The sequence below is a fragment of the Chenopodium album genome, chromosome 23, assembly GCF_948465745.1.
Source record: "Chenopodium album chromosome 23, dcCheAlbu1.1, whole genome shotgun sequence".
Taxonomy (NCBI): Eukaryota; Viridiplantae; Streptophyta; class Magnoliopsida; order Caryophyllales; family Amaranthaceae; genus Chenopodium; species Chenopodium album.
In genome coordinates, this window is record NC_137856.1 from 21,080,458 (window position 1) to 21,104,076 (window position 23,619).

The following is a 23,619-nucleotide window of genomic DNA, read 5'->3' on the forward strand; positions in this document are numbered from 1 at the left end:
TCATGGCAAAAATATATTCTAATAAGGGCTAATAATTTTATATAAGTTCAGATAAATTCATATAAGTAAAAATAATAGAACGCATCGTAAATCAGAAAATTGAATCATCCCCATGTTATCCGTGGAATGCACAAAGGCAATATGAGAATAGCAAGACAAAGAAACCTTATCGTAAAGCTAATTTCCAACATGACGATGATCATTCCATTCCATAAATATAGTCCAGAGATTCTCTTGCGGCCTCTAAAGCATCTTTCAAGCTGTTTTTTTCACCACTCAATGTGCAACACCCCTATCTACTTTGCAAAAGCCAAATCTCATTTTCTTCTATTATTTTTTTTTCTTCCTATTTTATATTATTAAACTCTTCAATATTACCAACCTTTGTTTTCTCACTTTTGTTCTTCCTCATTCAATCTTCTCACCAAATTTATTTTTTTTCTCCAACTGATTAAGAGCTCAGGTAGTTACTACTTTTTTTTTTTTTTTTGGCATTGCTTTGCATTTAGTGTTGTACTTGTATGACGTATTAAAAAGCAGGGATTTAGTTAGTTAATGACATGGAAAAGTTGGTTAAAAGAACTTAAAAAGGTTTGCATCATTTTGCATTTTGTATAGTGAATGACATTCTTTTTGTTCGTCGTAGAGAAATTCGATCCAAGGTCTTAGGTACGACTCCAACGAGTTTCTCGGCTTTCCATCTATAGAATTTTATTTTTCCAATGTAATACTATGGTTTTTATGCTAGCTTCAAATTGAAAGTGAAAATTGGTGATTTATTGTCAGAGGATAGATTTTGTTCATCTGATTGTTCCAAGAGTTTGGCATTGGCTAGATCCATTCAGGATTGTTATTGTTTTTTTAAATTTTGCGAAATGGAATCATTTTCGAGTTGTACTAAAATATTGGTCAAAGAAGTTATGATCAGCTGTGAAGATAAGTTGGCTAAAGTAGAAAGAATTTTCTTGGATGTTGTTTGCTTTTAATTAGAGAACAAATTAAAGAAAACAAAGTACTAATGCCAATTTAATACTATATAAGCATTAGTGGCACAATTAATGGACTTCAATTGTGTGTGTTTTTAGTTGTTCTAATGTCATTTTCTCATCTTAAGTACTTCTGAAAATTTTGAGGTATGTTAATAATCCCGCAAAGTTTTTCCAGACTTAAATTTGTCCCTTATCGCGAAAAGCATGTTTTGCTATCTAATGAGTGAGTTTAATTGCGTAAATGACTAGATCGTCCTGTTATCTTTTACATGTACATGGACATATATCTTACTCAGTTGTGGATACTCGAGTAAGAGATATATCCGTGTGCAAGTGTACAGCTCGGCTATATTATGGGAAGTTTTAATGTTTGTGGTCCAAATTAAAATGTTAGTCCAAATCCAAGTTGATACATTAAGGACTAACATTTCAGTTTGCATTCATTCTATATTTCAATGTATGATATAGAATACACAATTACACATATCAAAGGATACATTATATGATATGGTATGCTAGTACTCGTGTTCCAAATTGATGGTTATAAACTGAGACTGAACTTTAGAACAAATGCGTGACTTTCATTGTTGCTGATACAGAGTAATATACAGATGTAATCCTCTATTATCTGCTATTGATATGTTTGTTTCGTAGGGAAGAGTGACCAAACATGGCACAAATACTTGCACCTAGCATGCAATGTCAGATGAAACTCTCAAAAGGTTTGACAAGTTCAATGACCCCAAGCCCTTGGACTTCCATACTGTTTAAACAAGGTCAAAAGGGATCAATGGAGTGCTCGACCAAGTTTAGAGTATGTTCTTCTCTCAAGTCTGACAGCGGCACCATAAACAGGGTGGAGCAACTACTCAATTTGGATGTCAGTACATACACTGACAAGATTATTGCAGAATACATTTGGTATATAGTTTTTCCTGATGTGATGTTTGAAACTTTGACGACTTTAGGCTAGATGATATTCTTGTAGCATCAAAATGAATATACTTATAGTTACATGGCTATGCTTACTTTTTTGCTCATCTGTAGCAAGGTTTGGTTGGTGGCTCGTAATGAATTACAGAACTAATTGAATTGGAATTGTGCTCTTGAACAGGATTGGAGGAACTGGAATTGATCTTCGTAGCAAATCAAGGGTACAGTGACATTGATAATGTAGCTTGATAGTAATCATAGTTTAAATTTTGCAGCTATTTCACAATTTTTTCCTAAATTAATGTTTGTTAATATGCCAGACTATCTCGAAACCTGTTGAGCATCCATCTGAGCTTCCCAAGTGGAACTATGATGGTTCAAGCACAGGACAAGCACCAGGAGAAGACAGTGAAGTAATCTTATAGTAAGATCTTTGGACAACTACAAACCTTCTTAATGTTTCACATATTTCTTATCTTGTTTCGGAGCAAGTAAGTTCCAAGGATTGAGGCTTTTAATATATGATGATTAAGTTATTGTTGTGTCACATATCTTCCGCTACAGCCCCCAAGCAATTTTTAAGGATCCATTCCGTGGTGGTAACAATATCTTGGTGAGTTTAATTGACAGAACTAGATAATCAAAACTCTGATGTTACATGAAGTTTAATTATAAGATTGCAACCCTAATTGATCTATACTGTATTCTAGGTAATCTGTGACACATACACACCTGCAGGAGAACCAATCCCAACTAATAAACGACACAAAGCTGCTGAGATCTTCAACAACCAAAAGGTTGTTTCTGAGGTTCCATGGTATGAATTTTCCTGCACTGACAATAAGTATTCTGATTACATTCATAGTCATCACTTTGAAATCATATGTTGAAGTTACCTGAAAGAAGTTGGCAGCTGAAAACCATAGAAATGAAAGGGAGAACTTGTTAGGAAATAGAGACTCTCACTTCCCTATAGTTTTCATAAATCACTGCACAGATCTTCTTGCAGTAGGGCAGTGTTAGGGGATCACGAGATGGTAGCAATATCACCATAACTTTCATAGTCTACCAGAAGATTTCACTGTAAAGATGGCCCCATTAGTACTTCAGGTCGAAGCATGCATATTGCAAATAATTCAGGGCTGTCAACATTTATAGGATTTTAAATTGCTAGATAAAATTTCTTTTTACTCTGCCCTTTTTTTCATTCTATATACTAATTATTCCTCTACAGGTTTGGAATAGAGCAAGAATACACGCTTCTTCAACCAAACGTTAATTGGCCCTTGGGATGGCCTGTAGGAGCCTATCCTGGTCCCCAGGTCTGTCACTTACCTCCATTTCACCGACAATTCTTTTAAACAAGATCCTTTGTTCTTTTTATAGAACAATGTTTACTTATGAATTGTGATTTTGGCATTTTTAGGGTCCATACTACTGCGGTGTTGGTGCTGAAAAATCTTTTGGACGTGACATATCAGATGCTCATTACAAAGCTTGCCTGTATGCTGGAATTAACATTAGTGGAACTAATGGGGAGGTTATGCCGGGCCAGGTTTTCTTCTTACACCATTGTAATTTGGCTATCATCAGTAATTCATCACCTTCTATAGCTAACTAGCCAAATGCTAAATTTACTTGCCCCTGCAGTGGGAATTCCAAGTTGGTCCTAGTGTTGGTATTGATGCTGGAGATCATGTCTGGTGTGCCAGATATATTCTTGAGGTATTCACCAATCACTATACTGTTCGGTGTTTGATGACATAAAACTCCGGTTATTGTGGATACTTACAAGTATACAATAGGGTCCAGTAAATATAACTGACTAATCATACATCAAAGACATTTTTATAGTGTTTAACTGGTTTATTTTCCTTCAAACAGAGGATTACTGAACAAATTGGTGTAGTTCTGACACTTGATCCAAAGCCAATTGAGGTACTACCATTATGCTTTTGTATTAGTGATCAGATCTTTGTTAAGCATATATAAAAAAATTAAAACATTTCTCAAACGCCTACCTTTTCAACAGGGTGACTGGAATGGTGCAGGTTGCCATACCAATTACAGGTAACTTGAAATTTTCATTACATTTTTCTTCATGATTTTGTACTGTTTGGCATAGTCTTGTAAATGTGTTAATTTAACCTGTTGAAAGTATCTCAAGTTTTATAGAGTAATGAATGCAATTGTTGTTTTATCTTAGTACAAAGACAATGAGAGAAGAAGGTGGATTTGAAGTGATAAAGAAGGCGATTTTGAATCTGTCTCTACGCCATGGAGATCATATCGTTGCATACGGAGAAGGGAATGAAAGAAGGTTGACTGGGAAGCATGAGACTGCAGACATCAACACATTCTCTTGGGTATAAGTCCATTTTCTACTTCACATTTTTGTTTTGATTGTATTTAGGTGAATATTTGTTTATTGTTAATCTGTTATTCAAAGTGTTAATATTATGCAAATAACCTGTTCAGGGTGTTGCCAATCGTGGTTGCTCAATCCGTGTAGGACGTGATACAGAAAAGGAAGGGAAAGGTAAGATAGTCATACAATCATTGTAAATGTGACGTGGTCTAAAGGGGTTGTGAGAAAGTTGCACCAATGTGAAGCAACCGTCATAACATAAACCTTGTTGTACTGATGTCCTGATTCTCTACAGGGTACCTAGAAGACAGGCGACCGGCTTCAAACATGGACCCATACGTGGTTACAGGTTTGCTAGCTGAGACAACAATTCTCTGGGAACCCACACTTGAAGCTGAGGCACTTGCAGCTCAAAAACTCTCTCTCAATGTGTAGTTCCATCATCAACATACCCTTTACTAAATTACAAGGGCCAATATTGAATGTTTCAAAAATGAACTTTGCTTTTTTTTTTTTTTTTTTTTTTTTTTTTTTTTTTTTTTTTAGTTTTTTAGTTTCCTGGGGAGTGTGAATGCTTTATCTCTTGATCCCAGCTTTTGAGCTGTTTGTTTTGGAGTTCATGAATAACACAATGTCATATTATGATTTGAGGGCTACCCATCTAAATTTTGCTTTTATGAAGCTTCATAACGGTTTTCTTTTGGTTTGATTTATGAGGTTGAATTGTTAGATGCACTTATACATGCACCCAATAGTATCAGATTAGATCAAGTCAAATTGTGTCGATAAATTTGGTTAGAGTTCAGCCAATCAGATTATGGTTCTGGCATTTCGGGTCATATTATCAAGCATGAGTCAGTATCAGATAAATGAATAGGATGTACTCCAATAATACATGGCTAAGGTTCCGTACAAACTACAAACAAGTACTTCTTCAAACCTTACATATAAAAACTACTGATGGTTTAGTACAATGGAAAGCCAGTGGTTGACTGCAACTTACAACGAATTGGAGGGTGAACAAATACATAGTAATTTTTACAAAGAGACTCTTACACGAAGATGAAGAAAATGTTAACGCCAACTGAATGACTATTTGAGGATACCGCGAGATACATTTGCCTACCATTTATACAAGAATTACAACTCCCGATAAATGTAGCTCAGCTCCGCAAAATTTTCCTCCCTGCTCCAACCAACAAAGCTTTTCTAAGAACCCCTGTTTGAAGTCCACAAATCACTGCTACAGTTCCTCCTATAAGAACCCACTTCCAGTCTATGATGCCCAGCCTTTTACATGTTTGAAGGTCTAAAGACTGACTATGCTCATTTTCACCAAAAGCTCCCTCAGAGGTATCCCCAAAGGAAATATGTGTAGTAATGCTTGCCATCACGGCACACCTGGAAAGGGATACCCCCGGTTTCCGAGCATTTTGATATGCTCTCATGCCAGAATGTAGTTTCTTAACAGCTCCCCACATTCCATGCCTCACACCCAATTTCGCCACATCTTTAGGGATACCCATGTCCTCATAATGAACCAAAGTAACTTCACAGGCAGTCATTTGTCCATCTCTAAGAGACTTTGCTGCAATTTTCACCAGTAAATTATAAATAAATAAATGTATCTGCAGAATATAAGGGCAATAATATTGACAAGATTTTAAATAAAGGTGCAAGATTGAATGCACTCACCAGGTTTGATAACCCAACTAGAAAAATAACGATCTACACGCCTTGGCTTATCACGCTTGGGCAAACTTGTATACGGGACCCCCTATAAATTGCAAAGAGCAAATGAATATCATTAATTGAACTCTATCACGTGACGGAAATTAACATTTTATGCATTTGATTTATGTAAAGATTACACAGCACACAAATAAGACAGCATAAAGTACATCAAGAGGAACTACTAATGGTATGCAGCACAGAAGGAATTCTTCTGAGTGACTTCAGCTCTCTGTGAAACAACCAACAAATATAAAGCCCCACCGTTGTGGAGCTATGGAGGTCTACAAATGAAGAGTCTTACACTACTATCTGAAACCTGATGCACAAAAAGTCACAGCTTAAGTGACTTTACTAACATATCAAAGTTTCCTAAAGATTAGTTTTTACAGGAGAAACCAAATTTAAAAGTAGATCATGCTCACTTTTTACAGAAAATTTACGGAGTTATAAGATTAGACTACATAACCTTTGTACATAATGGGATTTACTCAGCCCAAATAATAGAAAAATATAAATAATTAATTAATAATAATAAGCACTAGATTTCCAAAGTTTAAAAAAAAAAAAAATGAACAACAAAAAATACTACCTCCGTTACATGTTACGTGCACAAACCCCAAGAAAAAAAATGGGAAAGCATAATTAACAAAGTGAGGGCATGTGAAACCGCACACACCACCACCCACCAGACCGCCCACCCCGTCGAGCCACCCATGCACCGTACCCCCACCAGCTAGGCTGCCCACCCCACCGAATGAAACCACAGACCCACCACCAAGATCCCGAAATCAACCCTCCTTGAAAACTCACTCCATCTCGAAATCAACGTACCCACCTCGAAATGCCCACCCAACCCTATCCAAATAGTCGTACCAACCCCAAAACCACCACCTCCAACTGGCAAAATCCACCATAAATCCCGCCCCTAAGGAAAACCCAACCCTAAAAATATGAACGAAAGGGATGTAAATAACAAACTAATGCCTTCTCTATCATCAATTAAAGCTTTAATTGGTCAAATTTAACCATCAAAACTCTAGATATAGAGTTTTCATGGTTAAGTTTGACCATTAAACATTCAAATTTGAGCTTCAACGCCAATGATGAAACAGAAAGAATAGGAAGAGAGAGAAAACGCAGGCGGTGATAAGCAAGGGGACAATGGCAATGACTTGGCAATGGTGGCGGTTGCCATAAAAGGTTGCGGTCGAATCGAGGGGAGATGAACAAAGAGAGAGAAATTTGTATGTAGATGATGATAGAGTGGAGATCGGTGGTAGTGGTGGCTGTGGTGATGGTTGAAGGAGATGGAGAAAAATGGGTAAAGAATGAAAGTACAGTAATTGATTAGGGTTAAAAGAATGATTCTAATTAGTGTGGGATTGAATTAAGTGAAATTCATTAGATTAATTTGAGTTAGGAAAAATAGAAACTAATAATCTTACCTTTGCCATTTTTGCTCAAAATAATCCAACATTTTCGAAATCTGTAAACAATCCCACTTTTACCCATCATTTGCTCAAAACGATCCTTTTACTTGTAACTTGTTTAACACGTTGAATTTTGTAATTTTTAATTTTTATTTCTTACATATCTCCTCCTAACTCCCACTATTCTAATCCATTTTAATGGTAACCCACCATGGCCACCACCAGACCTCCACAACCACCATCATCAAACCTCCATATAACCACCACCAGACCCCTAATTGAAACCGCACCCGCACCCTGAACTCCCAACCATATCCCTCACCTGACTTGAAACCGCAACCGCACCCGCACCCGCACCCGGCCACCGTGCCCCATGAACCCGAAACCCCCACCACCCATGAAACTCCCTAACAAAATACAAAATTGAGCTTTTTCACTAATAGTACTTCCATAAGCAAAGACAGCAGCTTTGCACCCATGAAAAATCCTAGGAATCAACAACTTCACTTCTTTTTCAAAAATCCATATAACATTATCATCTTCTTCCCCAAAAAATCCATCCAATTTATACCATTATTCTTGTCTACTGAACAAGACTTTTAAGAAAAATTCCAAAAAAAAAAAAAAAAAAAAAAGAAAAAAAAAAAAGAGAAAAGACAATTTAAGCAGAGTAAAAGAGAGATTGATAAGATCAAATTGAGCAGCAACTTTATGAGCAAGTTCTTCAGCCTCAACACGGTAAAAGAGAGACCTCTAATTGATGAATTCTTGTCTACTGAACATATAATTTCATAAACTATAACTAGAAAAAATTTGATACCACTAGACCACCATCCACGAAACACCCCCCCCCCCAAAAAAAAAAAAAACACCCTAAATCCGACCTCCAAATTCAGACGACACGAGCATTACAATTATTAGTGGTTGACGGCGAGGAGGAGGATTGTTGTTCGGCGGGAAATGGCAGGGGAGGGGGATGCTCCGGTTGGTGTGGGATTAGGGAAGGGGGCTAGATTGTTAATATTTTTTTTATATATATATATATATATTTTAAAAAAAATTTTAAAAAAAATAATAATAAATAAAAAAATTAAAAAAAAAACCCAATTATAAGGTTACACGTGGCTAGTAACCTTTTCCAACAAGTTACCAACTTCATTACCGTTTAATGGCTTGTTTTAAGAAGATGGTGTTAAAAGGTGGGATTGTTTCCATATATTAAGAAGGTGGAATTGTTTTGAACAGAAATGACGAAAGTGGAATTATTAGTTTCCATTTTTTCTTTGAGTTATTAATAGCTTAATAATATTTGCTTTAATGTGTTGATTGAATTTAAGGGTATATAGGGTATATTGGTAATTATATTTAAAAAAGTTTACTAAAATAAGAAAGTTTTAGTTTGCTCCACATAATGTGTAGCTTCTGTTTCTAGAAAATGTTGCACAAAACATGTAACGGAGGTAGTAAATAATTTAAATAATAATAATAAAGTAAATCGTGCTGATTTTCACCAAAAACTTCTCCATTCAACTTATGAATTATCACCAAAAATTTTCCTAATCCACTAACGAGTATATGCGCTCTCCTTAATGCCCTTACTATGTTCCTCTAACTATTTACTAAATGATTCACGCTTATGATAAACTCACCTTTAATTAGACCATAATATCCTTACACGATCTGTAGTCTCTACTTCACTCTTTAGCTATCTATCTATGGTGTAAAAAGCTCATTCCTAAAAGATGATTTGAATGTTTAAATACCTAGCTCATATGGAAACTCTGACAAGGTTCATATTCTTCAATGTAATTGCCTACTATCCTCTTTATCCTTCAACCTTTTTCACCTTCCTCACCACTGGTTGAGCAGGTAAGAACATAAGAGACAAATAAATAAAAAATAAAATAAAAAACCCTTGAAGTACATTCTTTGTGGGCAAATATGCTCCAGCCAAGTGGTTTGCATCTTCCCTTCAAAAATTACGGACTTTCAGTCAAAATTCATGATAAACACGATAAATTGCGAGATAATACCCTGAGCCCTCACTGAGCTCGATTGTTAGAATTGCTTTCCCAAGAGAAGCCACCTCATTAACCATTGGTTTGAGATTCGATGCTTGGCCAAAAGGAACAGACATTTCAGCCACTTGGTTAAGTCATTCAGCCAACTACCAGCATTAGGTCCCCCAGTTTGATAGGTTCGGGTTCGGGATATAGATGGAATCGAGAGGGAAGAAAGAGTCTTTTCTCCCGCCCCTCTTCTAGCCCTTTTTTTAGAAAATAGAACCTCTTTTCTTCCTCAGCCCCTGCAAAATAGGAGTCGATTTCGCCTTACCAACCACAGGGAAACTCCGGATACAGGCACCCTATCGCTCGATCCTAGGGAAATGAAAACATTCTTGGAAGTGCGGCTGTATAGATGTCAGGCGGTTTGATGGATCGAGCCAGGCTGAGGTACTCGCTTGCGGACTTGTTGCACTTCAACGAGATGGTGGGAAACAGACTGTAATTAGCAATTCAGTTTCAGTTTGAGCTTGGAAGCAACCGAGTTTCTTCGAGTCTTGAGTTCAAATCTCCATTGAAAAAAAATTTAATTGTTACCTTAAGCATTTTATAATTGCTAGAAAGATGACAATCCCTCAAACCCCCGGAAGAAAATTCCAAAGATGAAAACGATCAACTAATTACATTAAACAAAAGAATACTGCTAAAGATTAATCACACCCATTAAATTTTTAACAATCACAAAAATGAACAATTTGCATTTAAAATTATTGTAATTTTCTTTGGCTCTCTTTTTTCTCATGCTTCAAGCATTTCGAACCTATAAGATGAAATTCTTGGGTATGCCATTGTAAGTGAAGGTTTAGTTCTTTGTTGGGTAATACCTTTTGAGTAACAAATCTTTTTTAAAATAGAAATGACCGAAATATAAGACTTCAATAAAATCAAGAAAATTATATTTGTATTTAATGTTTTTGAAGAAATTTTGAAAGTCACCCATAATGAAAATCTTGGCTCTGCCACGCCACGGCGCCACTATTCCTTACCTTTGAACTTGTTCAACCTTCATTGACTTGCATGGCATAGAATTGTAGCTTAAGACAGATAAAGAGAAGAAAGAAGAAGAAAAAGACATAATATAGAAGATAATTAAAAGTCAAATCATTTGAACATAGATAAAAGACTTGAAAAAGGATAGCAGGTTTTGAATGCACTTCCTTCTTCTAATTTTTTCATAAAGGCTCAATACATGTCCTACGCTTGAGAATCCCAAATTAATAAACAATTAATCTCCTTTATAAATTTATAGCAAACCATTCCATGTAGCAAATTCTTATTACAAATAATTCTCCATCGACATAAATAGGGAGTCAGTCATAATACGTATGACATGATCCATTGCAGAGTATTAATGTGCGACAAATAGAGTAGCAATTGAAATGAAGCAAGCCTTTTTCCCTTTGATGGTCCCTTCGCTACCCCACTTCAACTTTTCATTCAACCTAACCATACACCTACATTTCTTTCTAAACACTCCCTATAAAAAAGTTATCATCCAGTGAGAATTTCCATCAGAATTTGTAATGCAAGAGCATCTCCATCAGCAATACATGTCTATTGATTACAAGATCCGTAATCCAGTTCAATTGTCCAATTATGGCACAACATCTCGAATCACAGTTTTCCGACTAACTCTTGGGGAAATTGGGCTGTCTGGCAGATTTATAGATCTTTGGAAGAGTTTGAAGACTAGATAAGATTCATAGAGAGGAAAAGATAAATTTGATTATCCTCAACTTTTTCCATCTTTTGGGTGTGAGGTTGGGATGCCACATACATATGCATTTCATGCCTGCTTTACTTTTACCCCCACCATATAGGTTTCACTAAGCTTTACTGCAAATGATATATAAGGCTTTGTTCTAAGACGGTGGTGGTCGGGGTTAATGGTTGTGGGTGGTGGTTAGAGTTGTAGTGGTGTTGGTAGTAGTGTGGGAGGCTTGAAGAAAGGAATAGGGGGGAATCAGAGTATAAGACTTTATGGGCATGAAGAGGGTAAAGAGATTAATTAAATTGTCCTAACAAACAAGGGAGTGCACCAATTTGATTCTCTTAGCCTTTCCTAAATATCACAGACCATATACCCTCTTACAGCGTACAAACTTCCACGTGAACCTTTTCTTCAAAAATAAAATAATTAAAATAATAATAATATAAAATCCTTAAGGTTGCATTTGGATACTTGCATTTCATTTGAAATCATGGATTTCAATTCAAGAATTTTAATTTCTAGAATTCAATTCCAAGTTTCATGTTTGGCAAATTAAGAATTTTAAATTTGGAATTTCAAATTCCAAAAGCTTGTTTGGGAAACAAAGAATGCTTTTCGTTTTTTTCCCCAAAATATAAACTTTTGCACATAAATTAAATCAACAACTCAGAAAATTATAAAAAAAAAAAAAAATTAAAATAATAACATAAAATCCTGAAAAGACTTTGGCATCAAATCGATAGCGCAACATCATGACTGTTATTGATTAGTATATTGACCGAAAACTAATTCACTAGACTATACCTTTGTAATGCAGTAATAAGCCTTTCCAGCCTCCCATATCCTTCGGCCAATAATATATTCTCGGTCACTACAGAAGAAGGGGAACTGCACACACAAAATACCAGTTTATAATATACTCTCTCAAAATTAGAGATCTTGGCATTCAACTTCAAATCAATTAAAAGAAACGAAAGATACATATACCTTCTTGATCCAGTGAACAATCATTGTTCCTGTATGAGAGCAATCCTCTAATATCTTGAAATAAGTAAGCATAGGATCCCATTTCGGACGAAACTCATCATCCCAAAAAAAATCCCTCACCAGCTCAGCAGTTGCATCCTCAAATAATGTTCGACTACGATATATTGTTGGAGCATTCTGACAAACATTAAACACTTAAACAGATTCAAATCTTGTCTTTAATCTTATGAAGATATAAAGAGGAAAAAACAAAATCAGAACAAAAGAAATGACCAGTATTAACTTATTGTAGGTTTCTGTATATTTGTAAAAACTATGAGTACCTCCAACTTAGGTGAAGAAAGAAAAAAAGCATCCAAGGGAATGTAAATTCAAAGGAATAGATATTTTTCTCAAGCATACAAGAACATACTCTCATGTAATAATAAAATAAGGTTGTAGAATTATCTCTTGGAAGTGAAATGTCTCGGACTAGCCGGAGAAGCTTTTAGCACCGAGACGGTTACGGGAGCAAAAACGGGTTGTGGGATAGAAACTCGTCATCCCAAAACAATAAAATTGTTGATAATTTTATAAAATATTAAGAATAAAATAAATTAAAAAATAGGATGCTGAGTTGATGTAACAAATTTTATTTATATATTTTTTAAAAAAAAAAAGAAAAAAATCAGAAATTTTATTTAATTCTAGAAAAAAAAAATAAACGTAATCACTACCATAAATTGTAAGTGAGGTGCATTATTTAGGAGAGAATAAGAAAAATAGAGCCTATTCATTTATACCTATAATTAGTAACTGAAAATATGAAGGTAGCAGTCAAAAGAGTAAAGATAAAAATAGCAAAAAAGCAAAAGTACAACTATCAAGTACTATTTTAGCATCAAACAACTTTTTAGTTCACTATATCATACTTCCACCGTTTTGTATTAGTTGATAGTCCTTGATACAATTTTGACTCTATTTACAAACGCTACTTTGAATAGCTTTTGTGATTTATAGTTATGATAGAGCATATCATGTGACCTTGTTAGAATTGTCTTAAAGTATATATTTTCATAATATTAACTTTTTAGAATTTTTACTTATTGATTACTACCTCTGATTTTTATTAGTTGCAACTTTGGGTTATTATTTAAGAAATATAAAATATTCCAAATTTGCAACTAATAAAAATCGGATGTAGTATTAAAGATGTTTACCGCTAGTGCATCCAAAACTCCTATTTTTTTATCTTTATCAGTGACTAATAAAACCCTAATGGAAAATGTAAGACTTTCGTTCCAAATCAATAACTATATACTAAAAGACACACCAGCCATGACACGTGTCATTTCCTGCTGTGTCCATAATATATTTTTTTTAAAAAAAAATAAAAATTTATTTAAAGAAACAAAAATTTATTTAAAGAAACAAATAATATGACAAAGATACAATAATGACAAAGATATGAATATATATTCCCACCATCAATTATCTCACAGAATTAAGGAAACAATAATAATCACCAAGAAAATATTTACTGAATATACCATGATTATCCTAACATATATACAGTGATATATAATTATGCAATTTTTCCCTTAAATATGCAGACTTAAGAATAGTAGTAGTAGTAGTAGTAGTAGTAGTAGTAATAATAATAATAATAATAATAAAAGGTCAATAGACACACTAGCAATGACACATGTCAATTTCTGGTGTATCCTTAATATATTGTTTTTTAATAATTAATTATTACGAAGTATAGTTTATTTAAGGAAATTATTTTTAAAAAAATGTTTATTTTTGTCAACTATATAAAATGAGCAATAATATTTACCATTCTTATTCAATTTTGTTCAAAATATTTTAAACAATTTTTATATTTTATGCTATAAATAAATTAATTTGTCAAAAGAAAATATGGGGTAATTAAAATAACCGTGCATGGCACGGGAACTAACTTAGTCTTTATATATACTAAAACAAAGGAAACTCAAAGCTCCACTTGAAATATGCATTGACATGTGTCGCACTGTTGTTAAAATTTTCCCGCTTTATTTTTCACTCTTAAATACAACAACCAAATCAAAAATTATAAGTGATAAAATAATATAAATATTTTATATTCATTTACCTATTATCATAATATACCTACTTTCTTAGTATTATAATGCATATAAAATCAGGATATAATCTCTGATTATACTTCCTTATAATATTATACATCTACATATTTTTATTATCTTGATCTTAAGATTCATGGTCTTAATTCTTAAGCCGTGAAAATTCTTAATTGCACTATCGGAGCATGTATTTTTTAACAATGGTCATGGGATTGCACTTCATCATTATTGATGATGTACTATTAAAATAAATATAAGATAAGCCACATTTTTCTAAAAACTAGGTCAAGAGTTATTCACTTGGACAGGGGTTACTCAGTCAATCAGGGGTTACTTGATTAAGGGTAAGGGCTACTCTGTCATGGGTTACTTAGTTGGTTAGGGGTTACTCATCAGTTGGTCATGGATTACTTAGTCAAGGGTTACTCGATCGGTCAGGGTTACTCGATTTTAACCCTCGATCGGCCAAGGTTATATGTGAGTCAAAGGCCATAAACCTTTTTATATCTCCAATTTACTTTTTTTATGCAACAGACTTAAAATTCTGATACAGAATACCATGATAAAATGGGTACATATCATTGTGAATTTACACGAGTACTAACATGATTAAAACCGTAACTAACATTAAGCTAATTTTAGTTTCAAATTTCAGCATATATAATATTTAAAATTTCAAAACCGTGCAACTTGCACGGGTACTATACTAGTCAAATACCTAAAATAATTCCTTATTTTTATTTTTCATAAACATCGAATTGGATGAGTTCTAGTGGAATATATAAGAGATATTCAGGTGTGTGCTCTGCTTGGCTAGTAGTTGAGAGAGAGAGAAGAATAAGAAGAAGGTGAAGTGACCCTTAATTAAATTTTCAATCTCCTTTACTTTTTAATTTTTGAGGTTAATTAGTGCAGGGGATGGCAGTAAGCAGTACCCAAGGCGTGCCTGCCATACACCCACATGGCCACACCGTACCCAATTCTGAGCCATCTCCATTAGGTCAAGACGTCCCGAATACCTACTTCAGTCATACCCAGCCCATACCAGAGTAACCAGACCCATCCCCCCGTGCAGGAAATGAGGGAATTGTGCATCATAGTTAATAAGCAACCAGCATTTACAAAAAATGGGATGGTGGTGGGTAATTGTTATCTTCATTTTAAGGGGTGATGAGTTATCTCATATGATTATCTCCCTCCATTCACATCAACCTAGGCATGCCTTAAGGTGTAATAAGCAAGCTGACACAGAATAAGGTTTCCAGATCATGAGCCCATTAAAGAGCCTAACTTGAAGTAAAAGGAAACTTAAGAATATATAATCAAATAACCTACGATAAAACTTTAAAAGTTTAAAGTAGATAAAGTGAAAGAAGTTTAACTACTGACGTGGTCATGTTTGTGATTTGAGGTGTTAATTTAGGTATCTAGTTGGGTTTGTGAAGGTCAAGTCAGTTCTACTTCACATTTGAGTCATGCTAAATTATTGTGTCGATACAAATCGAAATCTTTATTGTGTTTTGTTCGACTAGTGTCGGGGCGGATTTTAACACCTCTAGCTGTGATCAATAACTTTGATATAAACCCTCCTTTTGCATCTTATCAATATATAGTAGCGAATAATAAGTATTACGTTGTCTTGAGTACAAGATATGTTCAACACTATTATTAAGGTTTTAGGCACTTGGAGTGCACCTTAAGTCCTTAACTATAAAAGGCATCCAAGGACCTTTTCACCTCAATGTGCCTTGCGCCTTTTAAAACTAAGGTTTGACTTACATGTTAAAATGGCAAAAGATTCCCTTTTTGTAGTTTTGGAAAATTTTCAATCACAATGGATAAATTTAATTTCTTTATTGCAATTTAATTTAGCTTTTTTTTTTTTTTGGACAGTGACTTTGGATTAAGTTATTTTCCCATTTTTGGGGAATATTGCTGTGAGTGGACAATTTGGATTTTGTTTCATAAACAACAACAAAGCCTTAGTCCAAAAATATTTTGGGGTTTTGTTTCATTAACATTGAAAGTAGTTTTTAAACAATTATACTGATTTAAACACATAGCCAAATATCCTTTCTTCCCCTAGGAAGACAGATGGGGAGTTCTTTTACTTGACACTAGGTTAGCTCCCGTGTCACGCACGGTAATTTTAGTATTTTTATCAATTCAGCTATTCTACACTATTTTAGTATGTGTAAAAAATTTAGTGTAAGAAAATTGTCTAATATAATATTATTGTGAATTAAACTACCAAAATATTTATTGAAATAATCATAGAAGATCCAATTAGCTTTTATACATTTGATTAATCGTATAATTATATTTAAGTAATTCAGTGTGGCCTGGTGCCGTTAGTTTCTTGTTAATTAAATAAAGTTTTAAAGCTATATATCTACCTTAAGAAATAATTCAATTCCCTTCGTACTTACTATTAAAATCACGCTATTATTTTATCTCAAATCAAGCCATTTACAATATTAATCAATATCTTCCGAATAATGTACTATTTCTTTATTCAACCTTTCTCTTGTTATGAATTCTAATTGAGTATCGGTATGTTTTATACATAGTGTTATGTTTGGCAATATCTTATACAAATATTTTTTTTTTTTTTTTAAAAAATTAATTAGTAATCAATCAATATATCATGTAGTTTTTGGTTAATGGTTATTACTCATATGTAGTTATTAATTATTAAGGTAATTAGCTTGGCAAAATAATTTATAATAATATTTTATTATTATTATGGATTGTATTATAATCTATGATATTATTCCTAGTGTTATGATTGATTTTTTTTTTATTCTTTCTAAAAGTAAAGATTTAGACAATAATTAATACTCCATAATTAACAAATAAGGCAGTAATTGACCTATATTAGCAAATTTTTTTACCTCATTAAAACTTTACTTAATTAGTGCTATTTTAAAAAAAATAAATAAATACTTAAGGACACACCAGGAGATGACACGTGTCATTGCTGGTGTGTCTTTTAGTATATTGTTATTGATTCAAGATGTTTTATTTTGTTTCTCTTACTAAAGTTAAGACATAAGAGTACTTTCTCACTCTTATTTTACTTAAAATTATTTAGGGAATCTGAAATAATAAATTGGCATTGAGGTGTTTCTATCTGTTAGACGTTCTCCATCAAAAAGTTAAGAAAAGTAATTTATACCTCGGGCTCATGACGCCATGCTTTGTATGACATATTTGATGTTGTGCGTTCCATCAAGCTTTGCCAAGAAAATTCCCCATCCTTTTCTTCAAGAATATGCAAGAGGTGTTCTAGGTCATTCTCACTGACAATATCATGTTCAAATTTTGAATCTCCAATGGCTCCATTACTATTACTGCCATTTAACAACAATATGAGAGAATATCATTATGATGAGTTTCATCATAAGCACCACCAATTCCTACTTTCGACAAGTTACTCAAAACATATAAAAGAAGCGTTCATATGATATATCTATAGCATAACATTTCAACTTCAACACTACATATTTACTAACTTTAGCATTCAATAATAACTCCCATAACAGAACCAAAAAGAGAAAGTGAATGAACATCCAAGTTCATATCTACAAATTAATAGAACCAATTAATAGAGATATGTTGATTTTCATTTCGTATATATCCAGAAACAGTCTTTTACGTTCTTTACCAAGTTTTCCAAATTTATTAACACCATAACAAGGGATAGTTATTAATTCAAAGTGGAAAACGTGGTTTAGTATCCTCGTCTTTTTTTTCCTTTTTGGAAAGAGCAGTCAAGTGTCTTTTTATTTTTTGTCTAGAACCAGTCACCACAACAATGCTTCAGATTATTTTTGAAGAAGCCCTAACTCACCGCTTTCAATTGCTATATACTCTGCTTGCATCTCTGAAGCCACTTGAATATTGTACCAGTTTGAACCCTACCCGATGACCATCCTGTCAACTGCCTGCCCTTCCATCTCACCCCTTGCCTAATGCAAGTCCAATAACCTTTACTAAAGTTGAAGGAACCAAGGTTGCCAAGATTGGGATCCCACATTGGATCGATGAGGGGAGTAGGATCAAATCGGTAAAATCGGATCACAGAATCGTAAGATCCTATGAAATTGATAAAAGGAGTAGTAAAATGGTTGTTAAATAACTAGATACACATTTTTTAACCTATAAAAATGATAAAATTTATAGTTTAAATAGTTGGATAGTAATTTTCTAGGCTCTAGGCTCAACGAAAAGTTAGATTGCTTTAGGCTCATTTTAACCGATCCTACACGATTCTAACCGATCCTACACAATTTTGTTCAATCTTGACCAATTTGTACAACCAATAATAATCCACGTAAAAAACAGGATTGCCCACATACGATCCTATGACCGATCCTACAGCATTGCTTACTCTACAATTCCACATCCGATCCGCATCGTTTGCCTAAAATTGGATCGTATGATCGCACGATCCTACAATTCGGATTGCGATTCTAACAACAATGAGAAACCATCTACCTCAGCTTCACCACCTCCATTAATTTGTCTTTGTGTGATTCCTCTGATAAATCCCTTTAGGCCTGAAACTTTGCTACCATACATTCATCCTACTTCCTCTCTCACATAACATCTAAATGATTCCAAAGTACCCATGTACAGGATGGAGATGCACAAAAAGATCCCTTCCTCACCACAATGAATCTAACTTCTTAGAAGACAACAGAGCAAACCTTTTATCCATTCCCAAAAAGCATATGAGAACACCAATCCCTAAAAAATTATATAAGGATGAAGCAAGATGTAATCAATATCCAAACGTCATTTCCCTATATATTCTTTAGTTGTTAAATTATTATTTTTTGCCATCTATAAGAAAATTTCCCACTTCGAATGCAATTTTGTAGTCCAAAGTTTTATCCAAAACTAATTCCCTTCTCTTTCCCTCTCCAATTCTCCATCCCTCGAGTTAAATTGTGACTCGAAAACTAGTAGGGCTGACTTTGTATGCAGATATCTCTCAAACTACAAATTATTTTGAGGCGATTCAAGTTAGAAGTGATAGATTGGTTCAAGAGCTTTCCAACGTATCATATGCCCAATTCTAATAAAAAACGAGAAAGTTATGTGCAATACACCAACCACACCTTGGTGTATGGCAGGGGACAGAAACAGAAACAACAAACGCAATAGAAGAGCAGAAACATACAATCACCATGAGCACAAGCAACATAGGCAACAACGGTTCTTTAAAGTGGCAGCAATTTTGGATTATTAGCTTTTGTACTTAAGGTAATTTAGCAAGAGGACAAAGCATAGTAAGAGTAGCAATTAAGGCACTAGGCCACTTATGCATTACAATTAAGTAGTATAAATAGAACTAGACTAAGAGAGAGAGGTAGGTAGAAAATTATTGTATAGAGAACTCTTGGAGAGTAATGGCCTATAGCCATTTACGTTGTACGCAAGCTTTACCCTATATCTATCAAATTAACCTTCCACGTTCGTTGCATTATGGCTGTTTTACGATGGCCCGACGACACTGGAAAGTTGCGACGAGGTTGCGAGCTACAACTCTATGTGAGTGAAGACTTGCGGCATGCTTGAGTTAGCTTTTCGACCCTATGAAGACTTGCTGAATCAAAGCTCCCTACCATGCTTTAAAACTTGTGTGTCGTTTTAAGCCTTTATAGATATTGTGCTTACCTTGTTTTAAAGCATCCCCACCAAACCAAGAAACCCTCAAAAGACGCCTTCAACTTGTCGGTTCCGCTTGTGCCCGCTTCGAATTATCGGCCGTCACAAGCCTCGACTTAGCACCCGTTGTTGACGAGTGCTTTCTTGAGATACCTTTTGTCCGTGTTGCCGTGTGCACACGAACCTCTCTCGTTCTAGGCTTGCGTCCTTGTCACCAATAGACAAGAGCGCACCGCACGATCCGGTGTTAGAACTCTCGGACCGTGACATTTGGTTCGGTTCTTCTAGGATAATTTATGGAACATTTCCTAAATTTCATCTTTTCTATGACAGCTATTTAAGTATACTTGGGAACAATTTAGGGTTTTTTTCCTTGTGTTCTAAATGGACCCATTAGTTGATGAATTAGATCATACCTTTTGAGCCATTAGATTTAGGACTCCTTGTATTATTCTCTCGTTCTTTCTCCATTATAGTGAAGAAACTCTCAAATCCCCACAACGTAAATTCTTGTGTTCTTTGTTTATTTTCTTTATTGCTTTTCTCGTTCTTAATTTTCATTGACTTGTTCCGCATTAATCAAACACAATTACACCCTTATTTCCTAACACCTCACCGACTACCCCTACAAGTCTAAAACATTACATTACATTACATTCCGAGGAAACAGTATAATCCCAAATCGAAGTAACCCCCTGACTTATTGGCTCACACTTGGTATTTACATAAAAAAATCGCTTCTACTGCTTAATTTCAGCCATATGATCAATAAAAAGTAACCATCTTTCACTCCATTGTTTGAGAGTATTGAGACTACTTTGAGGATCCATGAGCTCTTCCTTATATGTCTCTTGATGATTCCAATCAACGATTCACCAGTGGGTTGCAAGCTCACCACTAATTCATTTATCCTTCCAAAATCTAATAGTTCCTTTATCCCACACTTGTTTTTGTACACACTATTAAAGGCAGCAGCACTTCTAACCACACATTTGAAACAAAACAACCTAAGAAGTTTCACCTAGCCTTCAAAGCCCCTTCAAGAATACAAGACTTATAGAATGTACGAACCCTCAAAGCAATTATACTAAAACTTGCATCCTATTGTTTGTTTATAGGTCAAGAATAATTTTTTAGGTAAGGATTGGTGCCCTGGTGAGCCAGAAAACCTCAATATGGACCCCTTGTGAGTAAGGAAGAAGGGTAAGGGATGTGGGATCCCCACCTTCAAAGTGCCTTCTGCAAAGATTGATCTCACGACCTCAAGGTTGTGGGATACTACCACTATACCTAAAACTATTTGGTAATTTCATTTTAGTACTCTCCTAAAAGGCACTGTCACTAATCAAACCTTTTTTCGTAACATTTCCAATCATCACTATCCACTTAATTTGAACGAATTGGTTAGGAGATAACAATGTAGGCCAAAAAAACCTTAAAATTTTGAACCAACACAACATTTGAACATTACAATTAACACAACAGCTACTGAAGCCAACACAGAAAGAGTAAACATAATCTTAAGATAATATATAATATAATCAACCACTACACCTACAAAAGATTGCAAATTTTTAAACTAGAACTAATCTTTGACTGGAACCGAGCTCCGAATAAAAATTTAAAGCAAACCCCTTATCCATTATTTTGAAATTAAATCAGCAAATATTAAATTTCACAATCTTCATACTAATCCCAATTTGAACAAAAAAAAAAAAAAAAAAAAAAAAACCAAAAAAAAAGTTCATTCACATAAAATAAATCATCAAAGGAATCAATTGTATTTATCCTAGTATAATATAAATTTTAGAGGGAATTCTACATTTCCGTGAAAATTAAACAATAAAATTAAAACTCCCAAAAAGTAATCAATCAATTCAGTAATACTTGGAAAATTTCCAAAAGGAAAACTTACTTAGAAATTTGACGCCCTAAATCAGACACCGAATGAGAATAATTGTTAGAACCGACAGATTGTTTAGCATTCCCCTTGAAAGAAGACCAAAGAGTTCGAAGAACAGAAAAGGCAGAGAGCGCAGTAAACGCGAGCCAAAGGCGGCGAGCACCAAACCCAGGTGGAGCAGCAGCAGTCCATAAGAAACGAAGTTTGCTTCGAAACCCGAGGAAGATTAAACCAGTCCAACGCGGACGCCATGACCAACCAATCAGCAAGCCGATCATTATGGCTAACCAAATCGGAACTGTGCAGAGTAAAATGTCGACGAATGTTTCGATTATGGCGGGTTGTTTTATGATCTGGAGAAGATCATGGAGGCCGTTGCCGGACTCCATGAGAAAGGAGCGGAATCAGATGAATTGGGGTTTTGTATTTGATGATCTGATAATTGGATTTGGGGGAGAGGGAAATTAAGGAAGGTCAAAGTGTAGCGTGCTTGGCCTGCTTGCAGTTGTTGAGTAGCACCAGCATGTGTCTTTGTTTTTGTTATTGTTGGTCTGCGGTTGGAGGATTTCTAAACCTCTACCTACTTGATACCACTTTGGTCTCTACCAAGTGGAGACCAAGTGTACTTTTGCCGACACTTTTGTCTTTAGTGGTTTGGTTCTGGTTTTAACGCGGATGGTATACCAACAATAACCAAGGTAGTCTTAGATAGTATTTCTTTTGATACCTTCGAACTCTTAGATGGTATTTCTTTTGATATCTTCAAACTCTTAGATGGTACTTAAAATTGATACTATCTAATACATTTTCAATACCAACGAATACCTTACTGGTACTTACAAACTTATATATAATATTATATCAACTAATTTTTACTTGTTTCTTGATTGATGACTTTTAACGGTACTAGTTATCACAACTCTACTACTTATACATCAAAATAAGTTATTTTAACAGTTTAATAGCCCACCATGCTTCACAATAATTATTATTTAACTAGAGAGTTTTGACCAATACCTTAACTTAGTCGACAATGGAACTTCCGGCGTTCTGAGCTTCCGGCTTTACCAAGGTAGCTAACCCCAACCCTGTCTTCCTTAGATCAGGCTCAGCACAGATTTATTTCGTTTCCTACCTTAGACCGTAATCTCTAACTAAACAATCCTTACTGTGTATATGATGGGAATATTTAAACAGAAAGATAATTCATTTGATATATAAGGTTCAAGGGGATAACGTTCCCTTCTTGAACTAAACTTTTATTTAATTTAAAAAGATTACAACACTTATATATTAAACACACACACAAACTGAAAGCTTAAACAGACATAAGCTGAACTAGAGTTTTCTCTACTTTAAGACAGATGGAGAACCAATCTGTCTCTTAAGGTGAGTATTTTTCTCTAGAGGACTCTCTATTATTTTCAGAGTAATTCTCTAGCTAACTCTTCCAACTCTGCCTTCACTTCTTTGCCTAATGCCCTTTATATAGGGGAAGGCTCACAAAGGTCACCGACACTTTCTATGGTTTACAGAAAACCATGACTCAGCAAGTGAATATAGTTCACTGCTTTTTTAAAGATTCTTTAAAACAAATAAAACGTGTTACAACAGTAAAAGTAGAAACATAATTGCTGGAGTGGGCTCATGACTCCATCATGTCTTGTAGGCTGTCTTTGTTGTCCATACTTTCTTCATATTGGACGTACATTGGGTTGTC

General features: G+C 34.6%; 2 protein-coding genes across 3 annotated transcripts; one reads left to right on the plus strand and one right to left on the minus strand.

The window, feature by feature from the left end:
• The first annotated feature begins 257 nt into the window (after window positions 1–257).
• On the plus strand, window positions 258–4,946 carry LOC145607855 (glutamine synthetase, chloroplastic-like). Of its 2 annotated transcripts, none has more exons than XM_081663450.1 (14): window positions 258–463; window positions 1,644–1,910; window positions 2,104–2,143; window positions 2,243–2,346; window positions 2,487–2,535; window positions 2,633–2,739; window positions 3,157–3,244; window positions 3,349–3,477; window positions 3,573–3,647; window positions 3,807–3,860; window positions 3,955–3,992; window positions 4,129–4,288; window positions 4,401–4,461; window positions 4,586–4,946. In XM_081663450.1, the coding sequence occupies exons 2-14, from the start codon at window positions 1,660–1,662 to the stop codon at window positions 4,723–4,725; spliced, it is 1,296 nt and encodes a 431-aa protein (XP_081519576.1). In that variant the 5' UTR covers window positions 258–463; window positions 1,644–1,659; the 3' UTR covers window positions 4,726–4,946. The 2 variants fall into 2 exon arrangements, with proteins under 2 accessions (XP_081519576.1, XP_081519577.1); XM_081663451.1 differs by having other exon boundaries at window positions 1,649–1,910.
• On the minus strand, window positions 4,790–22,428 carry LOC145607854 (uncharacterized). Its single transcript, XM_081663449.1, has 6 exons — window positions 21,912–22,428; window positions 17,499–17,673; window positions 12,216–12,392; window positions 12,033–12,116; window positions 5,986–6,067; window positions 4,790–5,878 (listed from the first exon to the last, which is right to left on the minus strand). The coding sequence occupies exons 1-6, from the start codon at window positions 22,286–22,288 to the stop codon at window positions 5,454–5,456; spliced, it is 1,320 nt and encodes a 439-aa protein (XP_081519575.1). The 5' UTR covers window positions 22,289–22,428; the 3' UTR covers window positions 4,790–5,453.
• Window positions 22,429–23,619: the final 1,191 nt, after the last annotated feature.